Source organism: Callithrix jacchus, chromosome 9, assembly GCF_049354715.1.
Source record: "Callithrix jacchus isolate 240 chromosome 9, calJac240_pri, whole genome shotgun sequence".
In the NCBI taxonomy this organism is placed as follows: Eukaryota; Metazoa; Chordata; class Mammalia; order Primates; family Cebidae; genus Callithrix; species Callithrix jacchus.
The window spans coordinates 19,590,096-19,604,644 of NC_133510.1; the positions used below are offsets into that span (position 1 = coordinate 19,590,096).

The 14,549-nt window shown below is 45.9% G+C and overlaps 1 protein-coding gene across 2 annotated transcripts in view; it reads right to left on the minus strand.

The window, feature by feature from the left end:
* The window catches only part of VWF (von Willebrand factor), a 170,843-nt gene that overhangs the window by 24,428 nt on the left and 131,866 nt on the right, over nt 1-14,549 (minus strand). For both annotated transcript variants that reach the window (XM_002752243.7, XM_009003456.5), the window contains exons 36-42: nt 14,241-14,433; nt 13,693-14,034; nt 11,629-11,828; nt 3,906-4,008; nt 3,390-3,464; nt 1,834-1,938; nt 483-688 (exon numbers count right to left, since the gene is read on the minus strand). In XM_002752243.7, coding sequence (XP_002752289.4) covers nt 483-688; nt 1,834-1,938; nt 3,390-3,464; nt 3,906-4,008; nt 11,629-11,828; nt 13,693-14,034; nt 14,241-14,433 — 1,224 coding nt within the window. The remainder of the gene's footprint in view (nt 1-482; nt 689-1,833; nt 1,939-3,389; nt 3,465-3,905; nt 4,009-11,628; nt 11,829-13,692; nt 14,035-14,240; nt 14,434-14,549) is intronic.

Below are 14,549 nucleotides of genomic sequence, written 5' to 3' on the forward strand. Positions count from 1 at the left end.
AGTAAACTATTAACTGATCTTAGCCACGTGTGGTACAGTACACTTGCAATCTCAGCTACTCAGGAGGCAGAGGTGGGAGATCACTTGAGCCCAGGAGTCCAAAACCAAAACCAGCCTGGGCAACATAGCAAGACCTCATCTCGACAAATAAATAAGTGTATATATGTACAACAATTAACTGATCTCTACATAATTCATCCAATCACATTATTTCCTTAGCTAACCTGAAAATAAGCTCTATAAAGGTAAAGACCACGTCTTACACATTATTTGAAACCTCAGCATCTAGCCATGCTTAGTACACAGAAATGCCTCCTGAGTTAACTAAATTTCCATTCAGGCTGAGCTGGAATGCTGATTGCGCACCCACCAAGCCCTGCAGCACTTGGTTTGGGCAGGAAGGGAAGGCTGGATAGAATACAAACCTTCCATGAGGAGCGCGTGTTTGGCCATCGTCCCAGCCAGAGCTGAGCAGCCCTTACCTTGTCGGGAAGGCAAGTGGTTGTGGTGCAGCCACAGTCATTGGTGGCAGTTGAGGCCAGGTACCCGAGGGGACAGCTCACTGTGGAGTTGACACAGTTGCAGGCGCACTCATACTCATCACAGCACTGGGTCTTCCGAAGGGTGAGGAAACGGTGAGGGGGGCAGGAGGGTGGAGAAACCCTTTCGCACTCCTCCTTCCTGCAGGCTGAGGGTAGGACAAGGCCACACTGAGCACTGAACCCAGCCAGGGCTTGTAAGTATTCAGCTATGCTATAGGGTGCTGGGGAGCTAGACTCAAAAGACTAAGTCCGAAATGTGTGAGAGCCAAGCTCAGGGGCTGGGAGATATTCAGTGTTGCCAAAAAAGCAGTCCATCTGCAGAAAAATATGAACATTAGTCCAAAAGGGAAATGTGAAGCTAGGATCGAAGGAGAAGTGAAGGCTGCTCCATCCCTGCTCTATCACTTTCCCATGTAAGTCTGGAAGGGGTGGGTTCCTTGATTCTCAGAGGCATCAGATGTAGAATCCCTAAGGCCAAGTGGGCCTGGGTGCACCATGCCCTGCTAAGCACTGTTCTATGCCTGGACCTCAGTACCTTGAACAATACCCTCAGTTTTAGGCCAGCCAGCAATCAGTGTGGAATGTAAGATTGCCAGCAATCTTGTCAAACCCACAATGTCACTTTAAAAAAAACAGATCCTGTCCCCGTGTCCTTTGCCTGTTTCCAGCTCCCTTCGAACACAATGTGTTCTCCTCACACCCTTGAAGTCTCACATCTAGGAAATCAGGTGAGAGTCCACATCAGCAGAACAAGAACCCCAATGGAGTAAGAGTGGGTATTCTCAGGAGCTATAGAGAATTTGGTTTCTGGTCGTGTCTTACATTAGTCCAACTCTATGTTTAAATTATCGTACATAGTGATTAAATATATACATCTTCAGAGAGGAAAAAACTATCAATTTGTTTGGAAATAAGATCCAATGATGAGGGGAAGTCCAGGAAACATTCCCTCTCCTCAATGGCATCAGGAGGATGGGCGTAAATAAAAGATTAGATTTGGAGGCCTCCTCATCTCAGCCCCAGCTGCTTCTTCATAAACCCAAGAAAGAGGTGCCCATGGCCGTGCCCACACCTGGTGTCTTTCAGTAGCATGCAGCCAGAAGAATTCTTATAGGATTCAGTGCAGGTGTGGCCCTAACCAATCTGTTCTGGATGTACTCCAAACCCAGATTCAGCTAGGTGGAAAACAGGAAATGACATGATCTTGAAACAAGTTCCTGAAAAAGAGGATCGCCTCCCCACACCAGGAGAGAGAGGCCACAACTCCCCTCCTCATCCGTAGAGGCCTTACCACAGGTGAAGTTGGGTCTGCACTCGCCAGGGTTGGTCAGCATGGGCTGGAGGCCATCTTCACAGTGAGGCACCGCGGGCAGGTCACAGCTCACTGGGTCACACACTGAGGGCCAGAAAGAGAGATGTCCACGCAGAGCTCAGCAAGGTCACTCTTTGATTACCTGTGAGTGGGACACTACACTCCTATTCATGCAGACTTCTACCATTTTAGGTAAGTGGTGATGATGGAGACAGAGATTAGGGTCAGAGACAGAGAAAACAGGGAGAGATATAGATAGATAGGTAGATAGATGATAGATAGATAGATAGATGATAAATAGATACATGAGATAGATAGATGATAGATACATGAGATAGATAGATAGAATAGATGATAAATAGATACATGAGATAGATAGATAGATGATAGATACATGAGATAGATACACAGATAGATAGATGATAGATACATAGGTTAGATAGAGATAGGATGATAAATAAATACATAGGTTAGATGGATCAGACAGATAGATGATAGATAGATATATAGGTAGGTAGACAGACAGATAGAGATCAATCAACTCAACTCATATATTGATTATTCTTATCATCTATTAGGGCTTCCACATCTCAGCCAAGTCTACTTGGATCCTTTAGATCTCAGCTTCCTCTTCTGGAAGGTGAGAACTCTACCTTATAGGGTCAGTCTGAGGATTTCACAAAATAATGAGGGCAAAGTGCCCGGCACATTGTAGGAGCCTACTAATGTCTATAAAATGAGGGCCTTGAAGTAAACGGTCCCTCCAGTTCTCTCTACTGCAAACATTCTAAGTCCTTCTTCACATGAAGTGTTCTCAAGCCACATCTCCCTCCCCATAGGACTTCTGTTAATTTCTGATCAATTTCATGAGTATAAATAAGTTTCTCCTACTATATGATTTTCTTTTAGTGGCTTGGACTGTCCCCTGATGCTCTCCCTTGAAGATTTGCATCAGTGCAAATGCTACAAGCCTGTGCTTTATGTTTTCAACTGTACAAGCAAAAGCACACGGGACAAGACAGGGGCAAGGCACTAGTGATTTCCCACCATGTTAACCACAGTTCCATCAGCTCTGAATTCATGGTCTTAGACCATTATTCAACCCACTATTCCCTGAGTAGCCTGTCAGGCTAGCACAGAAACCTCTAGCAAATAACCTGCTGAACTCAAGGTGCCAGTGTGTGGCCTTCTCTGTATCTGGTGGCCTCAAAGTCTTATTGAAAAGGAAAACGAGCTGCTTTGGCATGAGCGTTTCCTCAGCATAGCTTTGTGGCCCCCAGCTATCACCCCATTCTTCTATTAATGCCATCAAACCTATGTTTAATAATTTATACCAGATTCTTCTAGGAAGCAAATCCTATTCTCCAGAGGTAACCCTTCCTATATTTTTGGAATATCTAGTCAGTCCTTACCCACCTCCTGTCACACACCCTGTGCCTAGGAACACAGCCATCTTTCAGCACCCTCAACCTGGTGCCCCTGGAACTGGGGTTGTACCATGAAGACACCCCCGCCTGCCCCGGTGGGACACATACCACACTCATACTCTGGGCAACACTGGTCTGCATTCTGGCGGAGGTGGGCCACTTCACACAGGCCACATGTGGGAGCTGGAGGAGAGGAACAGCCACAAAAGTCAGAGAAGTGCATAGTGAAACATCCTCAGAGGGGTTTGAAATGCTCATTCACTGAAAACCAGTAGAAGCTCTGTGTGGTCGTCCCACAGGGATCCAGGCTACGGGACCTCTGGCAGATGAGTGTTGTCCCCTTGTCCTTGTTGACTCTCTCGCATTTACCCTCCAGGCGACTCTAAGTCTGAGCACTGCTGGGGACCGCATGGTAGAGTTAATCTGAGAGTGTCTGCTCAGGTGTGGAATGGGGCTCCCAAGTCCAGCGAGGGGAAATGCAGGCTGGGCAAAGAAGTCCACCCACTCTAGGACTCCAGATGCCAGCGTTTGGGTCTGATCTGCCAGGGGTGAAGATGGGTGGCTGGGGGGCCTTGCAGGGGCCGTTGTTCCTCCATTAAGGCAGGGAGGGGTGGACTCTCTCACCTTTGGCCGTGGGGCAGGGCTGTGTTGTGCAGTTGACCTTTCGCCCGCTGAGGCACGTGCAGATCTGACAAGGCTGGTGGTCCGGGACCCAGGCTTCCAGGAACTGAGGAGAAACCAAGGTTCAGAGAGGACACGAGACATTCTAGGTAGAAAGCCCAGAGTTGATAGAGGTCATCTCTCCCTGTCTCCAGCAAGGGCCAGTTTCTGAGCCAGCCCTCTGACGGAGCCTCACAGACCAGCAAAAGCACGTTGAAAGGAGGTTGTGAGGTTCTAATGGCTTTCAGAAAAGTGGGTCACCATATTGCTTTGTAAACTCAGGAAAATGACAAACTACAGATATTGGAAAATGCAGGAACTTTCATGACGGCCTTCTCTGTCGGCAGTGCTAAAACCAAGCAAAGCAAGAAAATGAGGGTTCTTGGGTCACACTGCTGGTCATTTCTCAAGTCAAAGGAGAAATCGGGATGTTGCCTGGGGAAAAAAATCCCATTTGTCTCTGAAATTGACTTTAGACAATAGGATAGGAAGAGTTGTGGGGAGGACAGCAAGGCTCTTGAGAGCATCACCTTCTTGATGCCAGCCATGACTATGGAGGCCTGAGTGCAGTTCTCTGATTTTTCAGATGAGAGATGGCCCAGGGCATGGAGCAACCTTCTCAAAGTTACACACAGCCTTACAGCACAAAGCTTTGAAGTCAGGAACTCCCAAACTCTAATGCGGGCTACATTCTGCTGTGCCTCAGTTTCCTTATCTGTAAAATGAGGGTACTCAAGCCAGCCTTGCAGGTCTGTTGTAAGGAGTGAGAAACTGTGATTAGCACAGGGTACGCAGCAACGAGCTCCACTAAGAAGAAGCAGAGCCAGGACTCAGTCTCCCTCTTGGTACACAGCAATGAGCTCCACTGAGAAGAAGCAGAGCCAGGACTCAGTCTCCCTCTGGGTACACGGCAAAGAGCTCCACTAAGAAGAAGCAGAATCAGGAGTCAGTCTCCCTCTGGATTCAGCCATGAAGTTAATTTAAACTTAAAATTAAATTCAAGTGAAATTGCCCTGAAGAAACATATTCTTATCCAGTAGCTCAAAGGCCTCTAAGAAGTTCCCAGGTCAAGAAGGTCTTACTTATTACTTCCACCGTCAGCAATCAGTCAGCTAAGAAGGAAGATCAAAGACCCCCACGTAAGGCCCTCTTCCCCCAAAGTGCCCTGCCCTCCTTCAGGATTAACGCCCCTGGTCCTGCCCTTGTCACCTTTCACTCACTCAATAAGTGAGAGCAGCTAACATTCAAATACCACCTGCTATGCGCCACTGTGTGGAGGGCTTCATTTAAATCGCTCATGTAATCCTCACTGCAGTCCTATGGTGAGGGTATTTTCTTACCATTACCCTCACTTTTCCAATGAGAAAGCTAAGGCACTTGCTAGGTTTGCACAGTCACAGTGACAGAGTGAGGATGTGAACCCAAATCCATGGTTTGTTTCTGTGTTGTGTTATGTTGCTATGTTATGTTATGTTATGTTATGTTATGTTATGTTATGTTATGTTATGTTATGTTTTATGTTATGTTATGTTTTGTTTTGAAATGGAGTCTCGCTCTGTCACCCAGGCTGGAGTGCAGCGGCATGATCTTGGCTCACTGCTGCAACCTCTGCCTCCCAGGTTTAAGCAATTCTCCTGCCTCAACCTCCCAAGTAGCTGGGACTATAGGCATGAGCCACCATACCCAGCTAATTTTTGTATTTCAGTAGAGATGGGATTTCACCATATTGACCAGGCTAAGTCTTGAATTCCTGACCTCAAGTGATCCACCTGCCTCAGCCCCCCAAAGTGCTGGGATTACAGGCATGAGCCACAACATCCAGCCCAAATTCACGGTTTTAAACCATCATGCTCTGCTGCCTCCCACAAATAACTAATAAAAAATATGTTCAAGATACGTTTCTAAGAGCTTTACATTTATTTACTTTAGTTTCTTAATAATAACCCTACCAGTTAAGTAGTAGTATTATCTACATTTACAAATAACCAAGAAGTTAAGAAATTTGACCAAGTGGCACATCCGGGCTTTGAACCCAGCATTCCAGGCCCAGGCACCACAGGCCTGCCCTCTGCACTACAACCGCTTCTCATCAACAAACACAGTGCCCGTCATGGACAGATCTGAACACACCGTCCTAGTCCTTGAATGGCTGACAGTCAAGTCAAGGAAATAAGACTCACTGGTGAAAATCTGAATGAGAAAAATAAATTGTGATACACAGACACCGTGGAATACTACTGAGCCAAAAGAAAGAGAAAACTATCACAACACACAGCATCATGGATGAACCCCAAAAAGCGTTATGCTGGGTGAAGGAAGCCAGGCAGAAAAGAAGTGTATACACATGGTTCCATTTATGCGAAATTCCAGAAAATGTAAACGCATCTATAGTGACAGAAAGCAGACCAGTGGTTGTCTAGGGTTGAGGGATACATTTAAAAGGGGCATAAGCGGCCAGGCGCAGTGGCTCATGCCTGTAATCCCAGCACTTTGGGAGGCTGAAGTGGGTGGATCTTGAAGTCAGGCGTTCAAGACCAGCCAGGCCAAGATGGTGAAACCCTGTCTCCACTAAAAATACAAAAATCAGCTGGGCATGGTGGCATGCACCTGTAATCCCAGCTACTCGGGGGGCTGAGGCAGAGAATTGCTTGAACCCAGGAGGCAGAGGCAGAGGTGAGCTGATTTGGCGCCACTGCACTCCAGCCAGGGCAACAGTGAGAGACTCCATCTCAAAAAAAAGGAGGGGGGAGGTGGGGCATAAGCTAACTTTTGGGGGAATGGAAGTTCATTATCTTGGTTATGAGGATGGTTTCCCAGGTGTGTACGTATGTCAAAACTTATCAAATTGTACACTTTAAATATGTGCCATTTGTGGCATGTAAATTATACCCCAATAAAGCTGTTTATAACAATAAAAAATTAAAGAGCAATAAGACTGTATTATTGGTTGGATGCTCCAGACAGGTCTCACAAGGGCATACCTATGAAGCATGGGGAGGACTTGAGTGAAGGGGAAAGGAGGAGGAATTCCAGGTGGGAAACAGCTAACAAAGGCACAGACGAGGACGGGAGCAGTGGTTCACACCTGTAATCCCAGCACTTTGAGAGGTAGAGGCGGACGGATCACAAGGTCAGGTGATTGAGACCATCCTGGCCAACAAGGTGAAACCCCGTCTCTATTAAAATACAAAAAAATTAGCCAGGTGTGGTGGCACATGCCTGTACTCCCAGCTCCTCAGGAGGCTGAGTCAGGGGAATTGCTTGAACTCGGGAGGCGGAGATTACAGTGAGCTGAGATCATGCCACTACACTCCAGCCTGGCGACAGAGCAAGACTCGTCTGGAAAAATAAGCACAGACGAAGGAATGCTGGTGTGGTGTCCAGCATCACAGCGGGGTCAGGTGGCTGAAGACAATGGAAGAGGCCCCGTACGCTCACTGCAGAAACTTGCCTTACCTCAGCAGGCAGGTGTGGGCCCGGAGTCACAAGCAGGACCCTGCCTCACAGAGAAGAGCTAAGTAAAGATAACCCTGGCGACAGCGTGCGGGATGCAAAAGGGAAGGACTAAGACTAGAAAACCAGAAAAGATTAGTTCAACCATGTGGAAGACAGTGTGGCGATTCCTCAAGGATCTAGAAACAGAAATTCCATTTGACCCGACAATCCCATTACTGGATACATACCCAAAGCATTATAAATCATTCTATCATAAAGACACATGCACACGTATGTTCACTGTAGCACTGTTTATGATAGCAAAGACCTGGAACCAACTCAAAGACCCGTCGATGATAGACTGGACAAAGATAATGTGGCACATATACACCATGGAATACTATGCAGCCATAAAAAACGATGAGTTTTTGTCGTTTGTAGGGACATGGATGAACCTGGAAACCATCACTCTCAGCAAACTGACACAAAAACAGAAAACCAAACACTGCATGTTCTCACTCATAGGCGGGTGTGAACAATAAGAACACATGGGCACAGGGAAGAGAACAACACTTACAGGGCTAGGTGGCGGGGGGTTAGAGGGGAGGGGAGGAACAACGTGGGGTGGGGAGGATGGGGAGGGATAACACTGAGAGAAATGCCTGATGTAGGCGACGGAGGTTGGGAGGATGGAGACAGCAAAGCACCATGGCATGTATGTACCTATGCAACAATCCTGCAGGATGCAGGACGTGCACATGTACCCCAGAGCCCAAACACACTTTTAAAAAAAAGTTAACATAAGCCGATAAAAAAAGAAAAAGAAAACCGGAAAAGATGCAGCGGCTGCCATTCCATCTGGGAAGGTGAAGGGAGGGGCCCGGAGCGCTGGTCTCAGACGGTTGGGACAGAGGGTCAAAATGGCAGACGTGAGGGGATGAGGAAGGAGAGGGTCCTGTTTTATATATGCTTCAGTTTTTCCCTCTCTTTAAATGTAGACCTCAGATGTTTAAACTGAAGAATAAATCACACAATTTTCCAGCTATCTCAAGAATGGATAACACACAACAAATGACCAAAAGCAGGTGTCCGACCTCCTTCACTGGGGATCTTCATTTCCCAGGAAGTTTAAGGCCCGCCCAAGGCAGGGGAAATGATTGAAGTAAAAAAAAATAAAAATTAAAATTAAAAAACAAGGTAATGCCAAGCTTCTAAAAGCATCTGTGGCAGCTCTCTGGGCCTGGCCAGGCTCTGCAGCGAGGCGGCCGGCAGATGGCACTGTTGCACAAGCCCCCGGCCAACTGCAGGCAGGCCAGTCGCAATCGCCGAGTTCCAGGGCCCAGGCGAAACTATCACCAGGCCAGAATGGGTATGAGAGCCAGCAGGAGGAGTTAAAGCTTGAACAAAGGTGACAAAAGAGTGGCCTGCAGAGAATACGGTGGGGAAAACTGAAATCTTCAAGGCCCAAGGTCAAAGAAGGACACAGGCAGTTCACCTGCACCACTCATCACCAGCCAGTGTGATGGGAGATGCAAATGAAATGCAAGCACTGTCCCCAGCTAGGGACCGCAGAAACTCTGGGAGAGTAAAGGAGGCCACGAGCCAGAGCTTCTGGGCAATGAACGTGGTTCCTGCTAAGCTTGTGCCTGTCAGTACAACACCCACCACTCCCAGCAGCTCCACTGAGCCGGGGACAGCCTGTGCAGGCTCTTGGTCCCTTCTGAACCTGCTGCAAGGCCTCACCTCTTTAGACTCTGTTTTGTAAAATAAACAAGAGCTATGGGAAACCAGTGAATATTTTGCTCTTCTGAAATTACTACAATAGTTTTATACCCTGGTTTATTTCCTTGAATAAAAGGTTTTTTGGGCTTTTTCAGGTAAAAAAGTTTATTTAATGGAAATGTTCTTCATATTAGGTTTTTATTCTTTCTCTGCTTTGAAAGTAAAAGCTGAAAATGCACGTGCTGGATATGATCTTTGTTTTCAACCATTTAAACTCTATTTTCTGAAATCACTACAAGTGGCTGTGTTCTTTTCAAAGTTTTCAATTAAATAATTTTATTTTACTTGATTTTTAAGATATATTTACAAGACGGTTTCTACATCCAAAATATTTGGATGAACCCTTTATACAACTTGAATGTAGATTCTAATGTGTTGGACCGAAGATGAGGAGGGCAGTGAAAGGGGAAAATAGGTCCAGAGAGGGGAAGCAAAGGGCAGGGATTTGGACACAGTAAGATAAAGTTGACAAGCTTCCTGCTCTCAGGACCCCGCAGACATCTGACATCCATGGAGTCAGAAACGCTGCAAACTTGACCTCACTTCTTATCACAGAACACCAAGGAAGAGACCCTTCCTGTCGCCTTCTGAGAGCAAACATTTTGCCACTACTGGTAAAACCAGTCTGAAATTAGCACAGGATGCTAGCCCCATTATGTAAATAGTTCACATCCTTCATGGCCTGTAGGAGCTCAGGAGCTATACAAATCAGGGAGAGGAATCTAAGGTTTTGTCAACTCATTTAGGGAATGAGTTGGGAATATCACAGAACAGGCAATGACTTAACCTGCAAGTTGAAATATGGTAGCAGAGTAGGACTGTAACTCACCTATTCCACAGTGAGGGCAAACTGGATCCGCTAGGATAAAGCCCAACGACTAAACCAGAGCAGACGAGATACTATAAGTAACAGCCCTAATGGATATCCATGCTCCAGTGAACGTGAGTTAGCCCATAGTTCAGCTCACAGTTCCAGTGAGGTCAAAGGCAGGGCTGGGACCCTATCGGACAACCGGTGCTAGGACTATAAATCCCAGCTTTATCACCTCACGCCACTGAGCTTCAGTCTCATCCACTCAGTAGGATGTGGGTTTTTATGACCCTACAGAGCTTTGGGGAGAATCAAATAAAATGGCCCATTTCCTGGCTTACAACATCAGGTACAGAAGAGTGTGGTTACTGAAATGTTGTTTTCATTATTCTCCAGGTTGGTTAGCTACATTTACTGTGATTCCTCCCATTTGTGGTTAAATACAGTGGTAAGTCCCTCTAGTTAGTCCACTTAGTGAGAATGGCCCTCCTTGGTGATGAAGACATTAGGTCTTGGGTGCAGCCCATGATCATGGAACCCATTCTCCTTTCCTAGAAGACAAACATGCTTTCTGCCTCTACCACGCTCTGTGGTATCACTCTCAAGGACGAAGGACAGGACCACTGCACACATTCACATGTGCACAGACGCACACTGCCCCAGATCCTACAAATATACGTGGGGTCAACTTTGAAGAGAGATGCTAGCCATTTGAGGCCAAGACAGGGGAATTTGGTAAATATCCTTTCAAAATACACTCAGTAATTCCCAAAGTGCTAAAAAAAAAAATTTGTTGACTCCCAAGCAAATCAGCCCAAAAGAGATGCAGCAAAAGAGCCATTTCATATAGTGGAAAGAGCCAGATCTCTGGAGTCACATAGAGCTTCAAATTCTGAGACCAAATCCACTACTTGCAAATTGTGTCCATGGGCAACTTACTAAGCTCCTCAGGTCTTAGTTTCTTCACAGGATTTTTGTATTTATGAGTGATACAGGATACGTTAGTATATTCTGTGGAACCCCAGTCCCAATGAATTCACACACACACACACACACACACACACACACAGGCTCCATGGTCAAATAAGTTTGAGAAACAGATCCCTCTTAAATATCTGCACTATACAGTATTATATTATCTGAAGAGTTCTGCAATAAAGAAACCTGTTTAACTACGGTTAGCTAGTGCTCTTTAAACTCACTTGACCACAGGTAACTGTTAATACCCTGCAAAACACACCTCTGAAAAACACTGAAATAATGAATATATTGCATTTAGTGCAATCAAGGGTCACTATTTCTCTTACTAATGACAGACATTACCATACAAATATTATTTTCCTTTTCCCTCCTGGGTTCCTATATCATTCTACTTAACTGACTACAATAATAAAGACAGTAGTAATAAAACAGTAATAATGTGGTAACACCACTTTGGTGTTTAATCCCAGAGGCAACACATGACAGATGCAGGATTTGAACCAAGAGCTATCTGAATGCAAAGCCGTTATGCAATACTGCCTCCCTATCCCTAATGATCCCCTTAAGAATCAGCCCTGCTGCCACAGTTGGAAGAGGCCAATCATTGGTGAGCACTCTTCTCCCTTTTGACCCAAGAAGAAAGCAGCCCCATGGGAGGTGAAAGGTAAAGGCTCCTACCTGGTGCCGGACTCCATCCTCACCAATGCACTGAGTGCAGGCCTCTTTAGGGACACAGCTGCCTTCCAACATGACTTGGTTTGGAGGACAGAAGCAGCCTTCCGAGGGATGGTCCCCACAGGAGCTCACGTTGCCATCACAGTGCCGGGGACAGCCGCGCTCACAGTGGTTGTAGACCAGGGATGACGGACATGACATAGCTATATACAGAGAAGGAGTTCACTCACAAAGGTCCACACCAGCCAGAGTGAAGTAGGCACAGCTGATTCAACATGGTTAATCATCAGACAAATCTGCTAGGGCAGAGATGGCTATTTTCCACCAATCTTCATCCTCCCCATCTTCCACAGAAACAGAACTTTAGGCTGGGCATATGACCCCCAGAATGAGGACTACATTTCCCAACCTTTCTTGCAGCTAAATGCAGTTATGTGACTAGTTCTGACCAATGAACTGTAAAAGGAGTTTACATGGCAGCCTCCAGGAGTCCATTTAAAAAGACAGCTGTGCATGCTCCTTGTCCCTCTTCCCTTCTTCCCTCAGCTTGCTGCTTGGAGAATGAATGTAATGGCTAAACCTCCATTTTAAACCTTGGAGAAAAAATATAACACCCAAGTGAAGGCAGAGCAAAGAGTTAGAATCCAGTTTCAGGCCCAGAATCAGCTAGAACCACTGCCTCCAATCAGCTATATGACAGAAAAATTTAATTATCTGCTACTTGGAGCCAAATCTAGTTCTAACAAATGATGTGAACCTGTGTGTCCATAGGTTTTGTGGTCCTTTTTTGAATACAGTTGTCTTTTATGCTTTAAAGGCATCTTATAATTAAATTTAGGAATCGACAGCTATGAAGAACAGCCTTGGGAGAGAAGCTACGAGGTGATTCATTTCCCTCATTCTGATTCATTCAACGACTTCCTCACATTCTCAAGGTACCAAGGCAGGCAGGTGGTAGAGGAAGTTTCCAAGGATTTGGAGCACCAAGGATTTCCCTCGGTGTGCACAGTAAACCAGGAGGTACATAAAGAAATTAGTACACAGAGAAAGTGCTTCCAGTAACTTGGAAACTAACATTTGCCACTCGATTTGCAGGCTGATTGGGAGGAGCAGTATTATCCACATGGACTCAAAAAATCAGAGTCCAAAGGAACCTAGGGGTTATCTAGGCCAACTATCTCATTCTAGAATGCAGAAACTGAGGTCCAGAAAGATTAAGACAACAGCCCATTCACCAGCTGAGCTGGTACTAAGATGCCCACGTCCTCCAGCCCCAGCTCAGAGCTGCTGACAGTTCTATGACGATAAACTCTAAGACTCCAACGTGCTTGCACATATTGATTTCCCTCAAAAAACCGTAGAGGATATTTGATGACTGAGGATTTCAAGTTCAGTGTTCTTTTCTCTCTAGCACCCTTGCGGTACAGGAGCCATATCTGATTCATTTCAGTTACCCCCACACTTTAAATAAATGCCAAGTCCAGATAGGGAAGCTGACCTTGGGGAGCTTCAAGCAATAGCAGTCCTGCGGTGTTTGTAATTAAGAAGGTTCTTGGCAACCAAACGGCAAGATTCTACTTGCACTTCAAAATCCTGCTCAGGCACAGCCTACCCTGTGAGCATGTGCTAAAGCTTGGTGGAATTTCAAATTCAATCTGACTGCTTACACAGTGCTTTGCAGATGCTTATATGTGTCTAATGTGTTTAACACGTTAAAATTGCATTTGTCCGAACTATAGAAATACTAATGGAAAGAATCAGCATTAATTTACATAAAATTCTACATGCAGAGTGTGCATATATATATCAAATAAGGTGATATATATCAAATAACATGATATATATAGATCAAATAAGATGGAAGACATATACATATGAGACATATAAGATAACTCATTAGATATATATCTATATCTTCCATCTTATTTGATCCTAACTGGAATCCCAGGTCATATAAGACAGTGATTTTCATACTAATTAGCCAGATAAAGAACGTGCGGCACAGAGAGGCTAAGCAAGCCCAGTCAGTTGGTCTCCAGGATTTTCAGAGGTAACCTGGAAACTCACCACAGAAATCAGGTGTCCTCCAGTCAACGCAGACCCCACTGCTCCGACAGAGGTGGGCATAAGAGGAGATCACCTCACACACTTGCTCCCGGTGGCAACTGTCCTGCTGGCAGATGGCATAGAATGTGGCTGGAGCCAGGACCTTGTGGCACTCAGCAAACAGTGTTGAGAGGAGGACCTGGCACTGGGAGCTGTCAGACACAAGGCACTGCTCCTCCAGAATGGGCTGGCATGTCTGCCCTGACTGCTGCACAGTCCATTCCTGAACAAGTGTTTTCCAGTCTGTGGTGACCGTGCCATCCCTCAGCATGAAGTCATTGGCTCCGTTCTCATCACAGATCCCTAGAGAAACAAAAAAAAAAAGACAAACTGAGCATCCTGGGTACAAAAACACTGATGCCAGAGACAGGCTATTTTTCATCCTCACCAGAATCCGACCCTTGCTACTGGACCCAGAAATATAAGCATCCAAGAGCCCTCAGAGTACAGCAAGCAAGGTTCATAAATGTACAGCAAAGGGAGAAGAGGAGACGAAGAAATGTTCTTACCGCAGAGACCATAGGTCTTTGAAGCAAAAGTCTTGGGGCTGAGCTGCAGTTGGAATTCATTGTTTTGTGGAGTGAATGTGAAGATGTGACCAAGATGGTTGAATCTGACCTCGTGCATGATGGCACCATAGATGCTGACTTCCACGTTCCCAGCCACGTAAGGAACAGACACCAGTCTCCCATTCACTGTCACCTGAGCAAAGAAGAAAGAGCTCATCGGGGGTCCCAGCAATGAGGAATCCTAGAACTTCACCCTTCGGTTTTTAGTGAAGTTACTGAGAGTCCCACTCAACCGCAACATCAGCCGCA